Source organism: Lissotriton helveticus, chromosome 1_1 (genome assembly GCF_964261635.1).
Source record: "Lissotriton helveticus chromosome 1_1, aLisHel1.1, whole genome shotgun sequence".
Classification (NCBI taxonomy): Eukaryota; Metazoa; Chordata; class Amphibia; order Caudata; family Salamandridae; genus Lissotriton; species Lissotriton helveticus.
The window spans coordinates 330,076,173-330,092,849 of record NC_136057.1 but is presented as its reverse complement, the minus strand read 5'-3'; the positions used below and the strand labels follow the sequence as shown (position 1 = coordinate 330,092,849).

Genomic DNA, 16,677 nt, shown 5'->3' with positions numbered 1-16,677 from the left:
TGCTCCCCGGTTGGTCCCCGGCGGACACCGCTGCTGCAGGTGTAGTTTTTTTTCCCCAAAAAAAGTGTCTGTCGGCACACCAGTCTCCTTGGTAAGTGGCGCCACTTGCTTCTTCTGCTCCTTCTTACTGGCAGTGGCACTGGCAACTTTCTTGGTAGAGGAGCTAAGGCCACCTTTCTTTGGGCCAATCTTCTTCAGATGTCAGAACAGCAGGACGCTGTTGCACGAGTTGCAGAGTTGTCTGTGGCCACCACACGTGACGTCATGTGACGTTGTGCACACACTGAAGCAGGACTTCTTCCTGGCACTACAGCAAGTGATGATGATGAGGATGATTTTGTCAGTCTTTGTGCATATAAGGCAAAGGAAGCCAGAGGAACATCAGTTAAATAAATGTTGCATATGTCGTGCTTCAATTAATATTTGCAACTAGGCATTTATTATTATTAACACAACACACTCAAAAACGGAAAGACCCAAAATAAAAATTGCAATTCTAATCTAAAATGGATGTTTAAATTAATAGAAGAGAGAGAGACCACACAGAGAGAGTTGTTTCATGCACCACTGAGTACCCCTGGGCATAATGGATGAAAGCAAGGCAGACTGGTTGCAGGCCTATGGCACCAAGCACACTGCCTGGTTTCAAAATGGCCCCTAGACCCCCATCCACATGGCCAGGCCAGGCCTCAAAATGGCCCCCTCCCATATGGCCAGGCCCTGGGCCAGGCCCCAACAACACCCAAAAAATCGAAATACACACAAAAAAAACCCCAATCCAATGGCATCCATGCCCTAAATGATGTTTAAAATCAAGAGAACACACAGAAAGACTTGGCCCATGCACCACTGACTACCCATGGGCATAATGGATGAAAGCAAGGCAGACTGGTTGCAGGCCTATGGCACAAAGCACACTGCCTGGCTTCAAAATTGCCCCTAGTCCCCCACCCACATGGCCAGGCCGTGGACCAGGCCTCAAAATGGCCCCCACCCACATGGCCAGGCCATGGACCAGGCCCCAACAACACCCAAAAAATCGAAATACACACAACAAATCACCCCAATCCAATGGCATTCATGCCTTAAATGATGTTTAAATTCAAGAGACCCCACAGAAAGACATGGCCCATGCACCACTGTCTACCCCTGGGCTTACTGGCTAGTGTGGCTTTAACGCGCACCCCAAAATTACAAAATACATCCACATAGATATAATAACAGTCAGCTATTCAATTGCATGCCATCCATGCCGTAAATGATATTTAAGTTCAACAAAACTCACAGAAACAGTTGTATCCTGCACCCATGACTAACTCTGGGCCTACTAGATACTGTGGTTACCCACAATATATTTTAATTATTTTTTAAAAAGTTGTGAAAAAGTTTATAAATTGTAGTTGCAGCAACTGCAATGCCCCAAACAAACAAAATCAACTTACTTGTAAAATCTCAACTCAAAAGTGATCCAAACAAAAAGTCCTCAAATACAAATATCCAGCAGCAGCCAACCACAAAGAGTAATCCTTCCAGCTCCAGATCCAAATGAAAAGTGACCAGGACATGGACAAAGCACTGGGAGGAGCCTGCTGGACAGGAACAGGAAGTTGGACACTCTGTAGCACTTCTTTCCTCCCAAACCCCCAAAAATGCACTCCTTGCACAAAAAAGTGCAGGCAAATGTCAATCTGAGGAGTTATTCTGATCCAAATCATTAATTTCAGAAGGTTTATGCCGTCAGCGATCTATTTCTTGTGCAGAATTGCAATATTTGCTATTTCGGGAAAGCGAGAAGTTCAAATCTCCCGCCGGAAGTCAACTGCGCAGCGCATCTACGGGTTCGCAATTGTTTACTCTCGCTAAGCGTGATCGCAGGCCCTTATGACGTAGTCGCGTTCTGAGCGTCTCACAGTGCAAGAGGGCGGGACATATGACGTACTCGCACGATCACGCAATGACGTACTTGCGGTCGAAAAAAGTCTCGCGCGATCACGCAGCAAGATCGAAAATGGCACAGCGCACGCAAACCGGGAGGAAAACAACTCGGCAAACACAGAATCACGGTAAGTCAACGCCGCACACGCAAGATTGTATTTTTGAAGCGCGACCAAGCAAAAAAAATCCGCCAACTCGCGAATCGCGAATTCTTTGACAATTTCACGAGATTCGCGGACTGCGAAACTGTCAAAAATTCGCAAATTCCTTGAGCGGAACGGATTTTCAGCCCATACTTAGAAAATACCTTAAACTCCTTGCTCTAGTTGAGAGAAAAGAACTTCCTCGATTGCTGATTTTTGTAGAAGAGTGGATACTTCTTGCGGTAATTCATGCAGCTGGTAGCACTCAGCTTTCACTGGAGTGATCGCCGAGGGCGGATGATGAAAACGTAGAGAATACCAATTCTGCAGCGTAATTAACACCCAATGATCTTTTATGATGTTGTGCCACTCTTCCAGGTGGTTGGGTATGCTTCCCCCACTGGTGAAGAGAACAGCGATGGAGGAAGTGAGTTATCATTGCTTTGATGGAGTTTTTGCCAAGGTGGTAGACTGGTGTGGGCCCCCTCTCCTCTGGGGGTGCGACGTCCCTGATAGTGGGGTCTGGATGGATGTTGATGCTGTTTGTTCCTCTCCCAATGAGGGGTTTGAAACCTCTGATGGAATGGCCGGTGGATATATCACCTGTATCTGTGGCGGAACTCCTTTTTCTTCTCAAGGCCTACCGTCTTCTAGCTCTGTCTTCATTCTGGCAATTTCGTCATCCGTGTGTGTACCGAATAAGGAAGTACCTGAGAAAGGAAGGTTCAGGATTCGCTGCTGCGCTTCGGCTTTCGCGCAGTAAGCTGAAGCCAGGATGAACGTCTGGCACAGATCCCCTGTGCATAGGAATGAGCAGACAGGGTTGCTCCATCAGCTGCAGTGCTAATAATCTGATTAGCCACCAAACTTCCTTCTTGCAGCACCTCCTCAAAATTCCTGTGATCCTCCTAGGGCAGCTTCTCCTTAAATTTCTCTAAAACGTTGCACAGGGCCTTATCATAGCATCCCAAGAGAGCTGAGGTGCTGGCAACCTTGAACGTGGAAGTCGAAGTACTGCATACTTTTCTGCCCCAAGAGTCCTGTGCCCTGCTTTCCTTATCTGGGGTACTGTTGAGGAGGAGGCCACTGCGTTCGTCTTTTTAGCTGCTGTGATGATGACCGAACCCGGAGAAGGATCGGCTCTAGGGAAAAGCGGATCTTCTTCTGGAGGCCTGTACGTTTTCAGTATTCTTGCTGGTGGGGTCTTGGGTGTTGCTGGTGTGAGAAACACGTCCATGACAGGCTGCAAAAGCCCCAGTACCAAAGGCAATAAAGATCTAGCCACTGATCTTTGGTGTAATGTTTCAAAAATCACAGAGGATGAGGTTTGTGGGGTAGGCGTATCAAAGTTAAATTTTGTAGCCCCTCTGGATTTTGAAGGTACCAACAGCATCCACTGGAGAAACCCTTGAAGGTAGACTGTCAGTCAAGGTAGGAGAATAGTCGTCCCTTTTTGACGACTGAGTTGAGGACGATAACCTTGGTGGTGATCTGGTCTTCTCCAATGACCACGTGTTGCGGATCTTCTTCTTGTGGAAGCTTTCACTGTTCGAGCGGGATCTCAACCCCTTAATCAAGGGGTTGGAGAGAGATCTACTGTTTGCATCAACTGAAAAAGTGGTGACCTGATGTAGAGGGCTAGAGTTGTCCTGTGGTTCTTGTACCTGCACCGTTGTAGACTTCTGCCAATGATGCAGCGGTAACATCCATCTGAAAGACAGATGCACAGAGGGTGATCATTGACCCCTTCTCTCTTGCTGTACAGGAGGCTCTGTCACCTGAGGATGAGAAAGCTCAGGAGATGAGGCTGAGCTCCCTGACGTTGGAACGATAACATCCGGCGACCTTGAAGTCGACGGCGCTGTGCATCTTGACATTGATCGGTTAGAGTGATGAGTAGACGTCGACTGGGGAGAACGCCTTGACCTCGAGTGCGGAGTAACTGCTTCTTGAACCACCGATGTGATAGGACTCTTGATGTCAGGAGAGATGCCACCGACAAAGTGTGGTGCTCCTGCTGAATTTTAGCCCTCAACATCTTGACGGTGAATGCCTCGACGTCGGTCTTAAAGTCACCAAGTGAGACCGATGCCTCGATGTTGTGCGGTGAGTTGACGATGGTGAACGTCTTCTGGATAATGACCGACATGGAGAGGGTGTCAGTTTTGGATGTCGATCGTAGCCTGGTAGAGGCCAACAGAGGAGGTCACCTCGATACCGAGTTTCTCTGAGCTGAGGCCGACGGAGACCTGTGCCTTGACATTGAACGTTGAGACAACTCCAACGGACAAAGACTCATTGGCGTCGATCATTGCTGGGTTGACGTTGATGGAGTGCTCGCCTCGAAGTCGAACGTCTATGAGCTGACACCAACGGAGACCTATGCTTCAACGCTGAACGTTGACTCAACGCCAATGGAGACCGACTCCTTGACGTTGAACATCGCAGAGTTGACGTTAATGGGGGATGCTCATCTTGCAAATGGTGCCGATGAATCGACGTTGAACTTGCCATTTTCAGTGTAGTCAACGTTGCGTGGTGCTCCGATGCCGCGGACGGTGGAGATCTCATCTACTGGGACACTTGTTTCTTCGTTGTTGAAGCCATTTTCAATGCCGAGACCAAAGGAGAATAGATCGTGACCTTACTTCTCGAAGTCTATCTGGACCTCTTCTTCTTCTGCATCACTGGGGATCTTCCTCTTGAAGTAGATTTGTGTTTCTCTTATAGTCCATAGACTCAAATTCTCTGTCTCTCCTTGAGAGTATGCCTAGAGAGCTTTTTACAATGTTGGCAAGCCTCGGAGGACTGTGACTCAGCAAGGCAGAGTATACACACAGAGCGTGTGTCAGTTTTGGCCTTCTTTTTGCCACAGGAGGGACAAGGGTCAAAAAAAGAAGGCATGCTGTCACACCAAAATAACCAGTTTCTGTCAGAAAAATTGTAGTACCTTACTCTAAAAGATGAAAACCATCAAGTGAAAGGTAAATCAGTCAAATAAAGATGAGATTTTTGACAAAAAAGTCAAAAACTAGTCAGAGCTGAAACTCCAGGGTCCTGATTGAAGGAGGCAGTAAGAACAACTGACCTAACTGTCATCCCTGAGCCATAATGGGAAGATGGGGGTCATAGCTGGCTTAAAAGCACAGTGCCAGTTTTCTTATTCTAACAATTACTTCCATTTTCTATGCTATTGGGTTTTCAATGCTGCTTATGTCTGCTGTTTGGAAGATTGAGTCACGTTTGCTCATTAAAGAGAGTTCAAGTGATTCTTGTTCCCATGTTTTCTATTTTCTACAATCTAGGGTTGCAAAAGAAGATTTTCAGTACATTGATTAGCTTTTAGTTGTTGATTCTTTGGTGAAAAAATGATAAATGTATATGTATAGTGAAATCAGGGATTCTAAAGCACCCGTGGCATTTAAGAAAGGCTTCGCCGAAACGCGTCATGCCTAGTGTCTTAAAATAACCAACTCCTGAAAGCCCCGCTGTGTCCCTGCGTCTCCTGTACCGAGGGAAGACAATCTTTGCATATTAGCGTGTTGCCCGTGTCACGCAGTGGGGGCCCTTCCAGAAGCATTCACGGGATCACAGGCACTTACCCGGAACCGCCACGCTTCTCGAGGTAGCAGAGACTTTGCTGCCGCCTGGCAGACCAATACTATTTGGAGGATGCAGTTACTTCAACAGGCAACTCGGAGCCTGCGATCATCGAGACTGTGTGGCTGGGAGTGAGGGCACAGGAGCTGTCTATTGCCCTGCACAGCGCTCGGAATTTCAACCTGAACCAATTCCAGCCAGGCACCTACTTCAGGTAATCAAAAATAAGGCTGACAGAGACATTCGGTGAGATGGAGAACCAACTGCATGCTGGATATTGCAGTCCCAATCGACATTATAACAGCCCTGAATGGCCTCGAAATGAAATGGACTCAGGTGTGGACCGCCCTACTTAAGGAGCAGGAAAAGAAAAGAAATGAACGGAAGTGAAATCAGGGATTCTAAAGCACCCTTGGCATTTGAGAAAGGCTTCGCCGAAACGCGTCATGCCTAGTGTCCTAAAATAAACAACTCCTGAAAGCCCCGCCGTGTCCCTGCGTCTCCTGTACCGAGGGAAGACAATCTTTGCATATATATATATATATATATATATATATACAAATCCAACTTGCCACAATTGTGCTTCTCCGCAGACTTCAAGAACACGCCAAAGTCAGTCTTTACGGTATAGCTTAAATATTTATTGCGGTGCAAGCCATCAGACGCGTTTCGGACTTCACGTCCTTGCTCACTGTTTAGCACAAACTGCTAATACAGCAAACAGCGTATTTTGCACATATATCCGAGCAATTGAGATAATGAATTGTACACATTAACTTATTTTTAAAAAAAAGTAATCATTATTTGCACATTATGTAAATAGTTGTAAATATATGAAATATTTTGGATAGACATATATATATATTTTTCTATTATGATAGTATATTTTTATATGTAAATAATTGTTTAGTGTGTCGGATATATATATATTTAAAACATTTATCAATGCAATAGCTGATAAAAAAAGATAAATTTGTAGTCCAACAGGAAACGCATTACGCTGTGTATGGCTTTAAGGACACTCCCCTAGGTTGAAATTGGTTAACCAATCAAATTGTTGTCTTTTGAATGCATTTGCACTTTAAATTTCACGTAACTCTGTCTGTGCGCCATGTGACCAAGGCCTCTGTGTAGGCTGAAACGTTATGCTGCCGTGGCGTGCTAAGAAATAAAGTAACTCACTGCATCTGGGTCTTCCGTTTTTCCTTTGGAGTGATGGCTCTGGACTACGGGCGCGTCGTCTTGAGGGTAACGAATATGCAATAATTCAAACCGGTTGAGTGTTTCTCCGGTGTTGGAAGACCCCTCCTCCGCAAGCTGGCTGAGCAGCAGGAAACCGTGACTTTCAATACCCCGGAAGTTGTTTATTTCTCCCGTTGGGGAGTTACTGCTCGAGCCCCTGGGACCGCGGAAAAAAGCTGAGGTCGTGTTTGTCGGGTGTTTGTTTAGGACGGCTGTCCTGAACTGGTGCGCCTGCATTCTAACAACAGCGGCTGTGGAATTGTCCCGGTGGAGGAGTTTGGTGCGCAGTCGGAGGACGAGCGGCGATTGAGGCGGCATCCCCGTACTGAGTGAGTACGATATTGACATTTGAAATCAGAGTATACGCCATGGCAGCTGGCGCACGCAAAGGGAGAGAGGTTGCGGCTCTTGAGGCTTTTGATGACTCCCCGGCTGGGGAGGCGGCAGCCAGCACCTCCGAGGAACCGGATGTGAGTGGGGTTCCTAGCCTTCGTGAAAAATTTAAATTGCTGGAAAAATTGTCAAAGCGAGAGCAGTCCAAATGGTGGGAGCACCGCTCCCTCAGTAGGTATCTTGATGTGAACCGGATACCGAGGGGGCTGAGAGTAATGCTTGCTCCAACCTATGAATATATGGACCCTCTCTTATTGAAGGATTGGGCAGAGTGGAGCCTAGATTCATCAAGACGCTTGGTGACACTGTTGGTACGCCATGCGGAAAGGGACAGAGTAAATATTCAAGAACAAATTGATGCAATTGAGAAGGAAATAACTGATTTATGTGCAGATAGTGTGGAAAATACATTGGCATGTAAAAAGCATCGGGAAATAATGGAGCAGAAAGTACAAAAGGAGGAGGATATTATTCGAAAGCGTAAAGCCTTCAAATTCCAGCGCGACAAAACCGACTATAGTGAAGGTCGCATCTTCACTTTCGCTCGCAAATATGACGCAATTAAAGCATCCAAATCATCAGATTTGCAGGCAGGACAGAGCTCGGCAAGAGCAATGACCCACGTGCGTCATAATTCCCCTGATGGCTCAAGTAGCATTGATCTTAGTTCCAATATCGACAGTGGGTCTGAAACAGAAGCAGTGAGAATTTCAGACCGTTTGGGGTTTACACGATTGACTCTGGAACAGGAATTAGAATGTATCCGGCAGGACAGGCGCGAAACACTGCGCCCAAGAAAACCCCAAACACAAGGCGACGAGAGCGTAGGAAAAGCTCCGCAAAACGCAAAACCCAAGAGAAGAAATCAAAGGCGATGGAACTCAAACAAAAAGTAATAACACAAGTGCCACAAACAAATAAACTTTCTGATATGGTGGAGCATGGACTCTCTGTGTTAAATTTAACGGATACCTCCTTCACTGACTTGGAAATTGACATTTTATCAAGGGGTTTATCATACAGTCCACCGAATAGATTTAATTATGTGGATACAAGGATCGATCTTTTTAAATTCACACGAAAGCTTAAATTACAGAAGCATTTTTCCAACAGTAAAACACGCAATACTTGTAGAAAGTCTGTGATGGCACGAACCACTTCAGGGTTAGTAGCAAATGACATCCCCCTGATACAAGATCTGGAAATGTTGCGGGCAGAAGCCCCAAGTTCCCAGAATACACAGGAGGTGGCCCAGACCTACAGTGGAGGACTGAGTGAATTTAAGCCTCGTTCCACATTTACCCCCATTACACCATATGATAATATAGACATTTTTCAAGATGCAATTATCAAGGAAGTGAAGGCGTTACATGTAAAAACTCTCAAATCTGATTTTCACAGACAAAGGGGCAACATTGAATATCAGAATCTGGTCAAAAAAATACAAAAAGACAACAATATAGTGGTGAGACAGGCCGACAAGGGAGGCAACATTGTGCTCTGGCCAAGGAAATTATATCTGGAAGAGGCCTACCTCCAATTAAATGATCCAAACTGCTACCGACACTGTGATGTGGGTTCACTTAAAAAAGCACAAATAGACTTCCATTCGCTATTGATGGGATGGCGATCTGGTGGACTCATAAGCATGGATGAACTTAAATGTCTAAAGAATGATCACCCTATCACCCCCGTGTTGTACCTAATTCCCAAGGTGCATAAGGACACAGCTAAGCCGCCGGGAAGACCAATTATTTCGGCGTGTGGGGGGTTGTTGGAAAAAGCCACTGCGTACATTGATTTGTTTCTTCAAGAACATGTGTTGGCACTTCCTTCTTATGTTCAAGACTCCAGTGACCTCCTAAGGAAGCTGGAAGAATTGCAATGGCGCAGTGACTATTGGTTGATTACTTTGGATGTGTCATCACTGTATACCAGTATTGTGCATGCAGATGGATTAAGGGCTGTTGAGTTCTTTTTGGGGAAGCGGCCAATTGAATTGGTCGAGCATAACAAAATGCTGCTCACCATGATTAGCTTTTGCTTGCACAACAATTATTTCATGTTTCTGAACCAATATTATCAGCAGGTCAGGGGCGTTGCCATGGGGGCCTGCTTCTCTCCCAGTTATGCCTGTCTTCATATGGGATACTGGGAGAGACAGGTCCTCAATGGTATTCACCATGAACTGTGCTCTCGCAATATCATACGATGGTATAGATACATCGATGATATTTTGATGATCTGGCGGGGAACACGGGAAGAAGCTGAAAATTTCATTGTTGCCTTGAACAGTAATGATTTCAATCTGTCTTTCACATCACATATCAGTCAAAAGGAAGCCCACTTTTTGGATATAACCTTGGAGGTCAGTCAGGACAGGCTTGAAACAAAGCTCTTTAGAAAGCCGACTGCAGGAAATACTATCCTGCATGCAGGAAGTCACCATCCGCCTCACCTAATTCGGAGCATCCCCTATGGGGAGATGCTCAGAATTCGGCGGGTGTGCAGTACAGATATTCACTGCAAAACAGCACAGGCAGCCAGCAAACGAAGGTTTCTGGCTAGGGGCTATGCAGAAAACCTTATTGATACAGCTATAAGGAAAGCAAATGGCCTGTCTCGCAGTGATGCACTGATCCACAAAAAGAAAAAAGACAGGGCTGGTAAAGATGAGGCCAACCAACCAGTCAGACTTATCTGGACTTACAATAGTCAACACATGGCACTACGTAAAATAATCAACCATCACTGGGATCTGGTTAAACTGGATCCGGTGATAGGAGAACGCATGCCTAACAAGCCAATTATTACCTACCGCAAAGCATACTCATTAAATGATGCATTAGTCAAATCGAGTCCGGAGGTAATCCCACCCAAAAACTGGCTAGCAGCAAGTCGAGGCTTCAAAAAGTGCTCCAGCTGTAAGGCATGCTCACAGGGGCTGAATAAAACAGAGTACCTAACAGCATTCTCCTCAGTGCCAAGGAAAATCAACAAACAGTTGACATGTAAGACAGAATATGTGGTTTATGTGCTGGAGTGCCCATGTGGTCTGCAATACATTGGTAGCACCAAATTGCAGGTGCACAAGCGGGTACTCCAGCACATAAGGGCCATCAACACAAATGATACCGCATATCCAGTGGCCCGGCATTTTAGGGAATTCCACAATAATGAAAGTGGACTCCTTAGATACTTTGCCATAGACTGTGTTGGTCCTCTTAGGAGAGGCGGCAATAGAGAGGGTATTTTAAGAGCACTTGAGACTAGATATATCCTTGAAATGGATAGTAAGGCTCCTAATGGTCTCAATTCCACTGAGGATTTTTACACCTGCCTCTAGTTCTCAGACTATCTTCTTCCATCTCTCCTATTTGCATATTGGCTTCAGTAATTATGTCCCTTACAAGTTTAATTGTAGTTGGCCAGGACAAACACACATGAAAGAAAGAACTTAGTTGTTTGATCCACATCCGTTAAGAAACTGTGTTCCATACCTGGAGGTATAGCTGGTTAAGAATATAAAGCAAAAAACTAACTGAGCTAAAACATTTGTTTTTAATCACTTGTTTAGTAATGCATTCTAATATTACAACGTAAGAGGGGTTTTGCTTTGTGCTAACCATTGATGTTGAAATGGCATTTCTTGGATTTTACCAATGGGTTCCAAATTTGTCAGGTTTAGCACAAACTGCTAATACAGCAAACAGCGTATTTTGCACATATATCCGAGCAATTGAGATAATGAATTGTACACATTAACTTATTTTTTTTAAAAAGTAATCATTATTTGCACATTATGTAAATAGTTGTAAATATATGAAATATTTTGGATAGACATATATATATATTTTTCTATTATGATAGTATATTTTTATATGTAAATAATTGTTTAGTGTGTCGGATATATATATATTTAAAACATTTATCAATGCAATAGCTGATAAAAAAAGATAAATTTGTAGTCCAACAGGAAACGCATTACGCTGTGTATGGCTTTAAGGACACTCCCCTAGGTTGAAATTGGTTAACCAATCAAATTGTTGTCTTTTGAATGCATTTGCACTTTAAATTTCACGTAACTCTGTCTGTGCGCCATGTGACCAAGGCCTCTGTGTAGGCTGAAACGTTATGCTGCCGTGGCGTGCTAAGAAATAAAGTAACTCACTGCATCTGGGTCTTCCGTTTTTCCTTTGGAGTGATGGCTCTGGACTACGGGCGCGTCGTCTTGAGGGTAACGAATATGCAATATATATATACATATATATATATATATGTTTTCATATATAATATTTTTAGAGATTCCAGGGTCCCCGCACATGGGTGGGAATATTCTGTGCTTATGACTTTGATGAGGAGACCCTGGAAGAGACATGACCATTCTTTCAAGATCCAGAATGGAGACATTTTCTACTTGGAGGATAGATAAGGATAAGCCAAACCACTAACATGGCTAAGATTCCCTCTCACTAATCTAATTACAGGGGCTCCAGTGGCTGACGGTGCAGGATGTCGGGTTGAACCTGTACTATTCTAAAGTGTCATTCTCCCTTTGAAGACCAGTTTTGCTACGCCTCACTCATCCTGCCTCCCGCTTCTGCAGCTGCAGTTCTCCAGCCATATGAAATCCTTCATCTCTGTAGCAGGCCACTTTACACCTCATTAAGACAGCTTGGCTCAGCCTGGCAGGGCTAGCCAAATAGAGAAGGGCTGCTGGAAGGCTGGATGTTGGTTTACAGAACAGAAAGTTTAATAACTTATTTTGTGTGAAATGAATTGTAAATCTAACAGTGGCAAGTATTTGGGTGTATCGTAACTATCCTTTTAAGTCCATATTTAGCACACTCATGTCAATATGTATATTTAAATAAAATATTGAAATGTTAACCTATTGAGCTAATTATCTACAACTGGGGAGAAAAGGAAAATGGCAGTTTTCCTCTGACCAGGACATATAAAGCATATTTTATAATGTCCCTGCTTATCGCTACATGGTACCATACCCCTAGGGCACCTAGGGGAGACTTCGGGGTGACTTATGTAAAAATAAGGTAGATTACTATTTTGCAATTATCTTAAATTCCAAACTGAAATATGCATATAATTTAATTTTTAAGGCAGTCTGCAAAGCAGGGCTGCTTTTAAAATGACAGCATGCAACACAGTAGTGCACACTCAAGTGCCGGAAAACTATTGGGCCTCTAAACCTCCCTGCACTATTATATATATTATATGGGGACTTATAGGTAGTTGGAGTCCCTATTGCCTTATTGTATACAAGGGACTTACAGGTAACCCTGGGCGCAATGCTACGCTCCGCCCACGGAGTTTACGTAGTGTTGCCTACTTCGCACTTTGCAAAGTAGGCGTAGTAGGCAACACTACACACACTCCGTGGACGGAGCAAAGTTGCCCGCCACCCGCCTCCTTCCCGCCCTCTTCTACATACCTAATTTCAGCTAAAAAATACTTGAAAAGTATATTAAAGGCACTTACATGGTCCGTGGCGTCCCGGGGCTCCCTCTTCTCTTTCATGCCGTGTCTTCCATCCAAATGCGCATGCGCGGGCGGCCGCACATGCGTGGGAGGGAGGTGGGCGGCGCGAGAGGGTGGGAGGGAGGCGGGCAGCGCGTAGTGGGGCTACGCAAAGTGCTTGGGTGTGCGTAGCTTCATGCCCACTTCGCGTAGCTTTGCGTAGCCCCACTACGCATACTACGCCCACCCTTACTTACAGGGTCTGTCATTGACAAGTTTAAATATACCTAACCACCATATAGCTTTAAAGTAGAATACTGGCCCAGGGTCTGGTAAGCAGAACCCACGGCACAATCAGAGTCAGTTACTACCAATATCAGTCATAAAATGGGGGTGATCAAGGAAAGAAAAATTACTTTCTGACAGGCATATGAGGGGCATGTAAAAAAAGCATTGGCATAGCCAATAAACTTCGACTATGCAACATCTATTGCTTCTGTCAATGTTGTTTTGCATGTCGCACAGCAGCTAAGCAACTGTGCTACATGGATTAAAGTTTTTTAAAGCACGATGAAGTGGCTAGCATCGTCCATGACATATCGCTTTTTTTTGGACTTTAAGTTATATTGCGCGCCAGCACAACTGCTCTGCAAAATGTAAGCAAGCATTTACAATGCAACGGTCTCGCCTTTGCAAAAGTTAGAGCTATTGGCATTGTAAATGACAAAAGTTTTATGTATGTGTTGGTTTTGAAAACAGATAAATAAATGGCATTGTATACATTTCGACCTGTCTCCCTAATTCGAGCATGGCGTTGATTTGAGGGGGTGTGAATGTGCCTGGCTTAGCTGTCGACACGATTTTACACCTGCCATCGGCGGCTGATTTCAAATCTGTTTCAACTGAGCATCCGAACCGTTTCCGCAAACAGACAAGCGTTTACAGCTGAGTCAATGCACATGTGTTCGGAGCTTTATGGCTTTCACGTCTCCACACATCAAATATAAACACGAATGAACCGTGCCAAGAGCCGCCTATGAGCACTGCTTTCAGCTGCTGAGCTTCTGGGCCGCTAAAACGAGAAAGAAGCGTGGCTGTGTGCTTTCATTCCGCGTTTGTGTATCGACCCAGAGGACTATACACAAGGGCACACACGGACGCACACACGTAAATGCGCCTTTGCAGCCAGATGGCGTTGGCTTGGATGGCGGCAGTGAATACGACGTGCATGTATCGGGGTGCAGATGAAAGCATACGGTGAGCTGTGCCTTCAGGGCTGGTGTGCAGCCCTGCCAAGTATCACGCAGACAGGGCAAACAAAACACGCAGTACCAGAAAACAACTGTCTGTACCAATGGCGGATTGAGACAGCAGCCGTTAAAAGATTACGCGAATGAAAGCTTTTGCAAGTGATTACGGCGAGGGGAAGTGTAACCTAATGCGACCCCACGCGGAGGCACCGTACTGAGAAGGTGCTCACGCATTTGGCACGCAGGGAGTTTTTGAAAACGCGGCATCTAACATTATCTACTGGGCAATTTTATACGAAGTAAGTGGAAGTGCCAAATGTGGTCCTATTGGGCATGCGCTTCTTGACAAGCTTGACAAAAGGACGTTTTATTATATTTCTTTCTTAGAATCTTTCAGCAAGTTAAAAAACGAAGGAAGTCCATGGTTGTGGCTTTTCTTTAAGTTTGGTAAAATACTGCGTGTTTTGTTTGCCCATTGTCCTGATGAGGCCTGAAACTGCTTGACAGGCCGAAACGCGTCGACAGTTTACCATTGATTTCGACACCTTTTGTTTGATTTAGAAGCAATATGGGATACATTCCCTAGGAGTTGGATTGACTTGAGGAGCCACAAAAACATTTAGTTGTGCTTCACTGACTCCTACATATATTTTTGGTGTTCGAAAAAGGAATTAAGGTTACAAAAGACATTACCAAATTTCCTTGTGTTGCAAATCTTTGGGCTTCAGACATAACCCATGGAGCAAGGGTCAACGATTGTTTAACTTTATTTGTTATTTTTCTTGTATGTCCTGTTGAAAATTATTCGACACAAGAATATATATTGTGTGATTTTTTTGATGTGTATGATCGAAATACTGAAGATCTTAAAACGATTCTTTAAAAATTATTACATGAAGACTGCATATCATTTATGTGTTTGGTTTTTATTTTTTCTTTAGAAAATTAGCCATAAGATGAACATAGAAATGGGACAGTTGATTGAGTCAGTATAAATGTGTATGTTGGAGATAGATAATTGATGGTATCTGTTTCCTCAAATAACTACGTTTCAATTTGAATACCTTTGGCATCACCTGTATTTTGTTAGTTTATATTCACCCAGATGCCTTTCGGTTGATTGGTTGATTGGGTACCCCCTGTTATTATTAGCGACCTAAAAAGGAGGCATTCTTAGAGCACAACACCTGTAAAAAAAGATTTAAAACACTTCTAGCCACATATAAATGATGTTGAATGAAAGCAGAAAAATAAGTTCTGACAAAAACTTTTCTGGAAAACAGTTTGTGAAAAAAACTGTGACGCAACTCACATATACATATAGGTAGTGGAGGCTCCCACAGCCTTAAATGGGCTTCAGTTTTCCTTACTAGTTACACTTGTAGGTTGTGTCATAGGTGCTATAGAGTAGAAATGAGAAGGGGTTTTTGGGATTACAAACAACTTAAAATTCACAAAATCTTGCTTTTGGTGGGATTTCATGGGACATATGGACAGACGATATTCTTCACTCTTTTTACTGTTAGATAGTTACATGGATGTATTGATAAGAATTTTTCTGGGGTCCTTGCATTCAGCAAAGAACTATTCTAACACCTATGACTATCAATGAAGATCCTCTGAATCAGAAAAAAATAAACCTTCATCGTTTCTTTAGCAGACCCTTCCTGGCAGCTCTACAATGGAGGGGAATGTGATCTTGAAGCTGTAACAAAGAAACGACAACCTGGATGATTGTCAGGACCTTGACACATAACATTTTGTCTACATTGAGCCCAAGGACTTAATCCTATTGTCATTGAGATCTGAGAACAGTGTGTAGTCCATTGACTGATGTTACCCGGGGGACTATGCTGGATTAAATAAACTTGACTAGTACTCTAGACTTGACTGACGTTTTCCCTTTTAATGCCACTGAGGTAAAGACATTCTCTCTATACCTCAGCCTAATGCATGCCATCTTTTGACATAAGCCTCAGGAGTGTGAGACAGAAAGGCACAAAACACTCATGTCACGATCACATTTCTTTAGATCTAACCATCTGTCCTAAACTCTAGGCATGGTGATGGAGGACGAATGATACCTCGACAGGAAAAGTTTAAGAATCTTCTACCTTAGAAAACACCTGTATAAAAATCTAGCAACTGTTCCTAGATGGAAAATGCCCTGGCTTCAGTCCATTTTGCACCCGTTAATCCTTTTGGTGAACTACTTTGTCAGCCAGAAATACTTTGTGCTGTACATTATGCCTGATGTCTGCCCCTAGACAGCATTCATTCTGCCTATATGCAGGAATCACTGTTGTCCAATACTTATATATCTATAGCATGCGTACCTTGGTATCATGGAGAGTAAGCTTCACAGAAGTGAGGTCAGCCTCTGGGGTCCAGAACTCAGCGAAAGAAAAGCCCTGGGCAACGTCACGGTTACAGCCGTTCAGAATATGGTAAACAGATTTCATCTTCTTCACCTTAATACACCAGGTGCGAAGGTGTTCAGCTGCTTGGCTCAGAACAAGATTAAAAGCTGTTTCCGTCTGGGCCAAAACCTGAAAGTAGAAATTATTCAATTTCAGGGTAGTACATGGACCCTGAAAATTTTAATAGTGTTAATTAATAATATACTTTCAAAAGAT

The 16,677-nt window shown here is 44.0% G+C and overlaps 1 protein-coding gene across 14 annotated transcripts in view; it reads right to left on the bottom strand.

The window, feature by feature from the left end:
• LOC144804990 (V-type proton ATPase 116 kDa subunit a 4-like) overlaps window positions 1-16,677 on the bottom strand; it is a 6,844,636-nt gene that overhangs the window by 5,292,653 nt on the left and 1,535,306 nt on the right. For 12 of the 14 annotated variants that reach the window (XM_078671938.1, XM_078672103.1, XM_078672267.1 and 9 more), the window contains one exon: window positions 16,378-16,632. The exons of 1 other annotated variant lie outside the window; for it this stretch is intronic. In XM_078671938.1, the coding sequence (XP_078528064.1) occupies window positions 16,378-16,632 (255 nt within the window). The remainder of the gene's footprint in view (window positions 1-16,377; window positions 16,633-16,677) is intronic. One more of the 14 variants, XM_078672163.1, reaches the window with a different exon arrangement.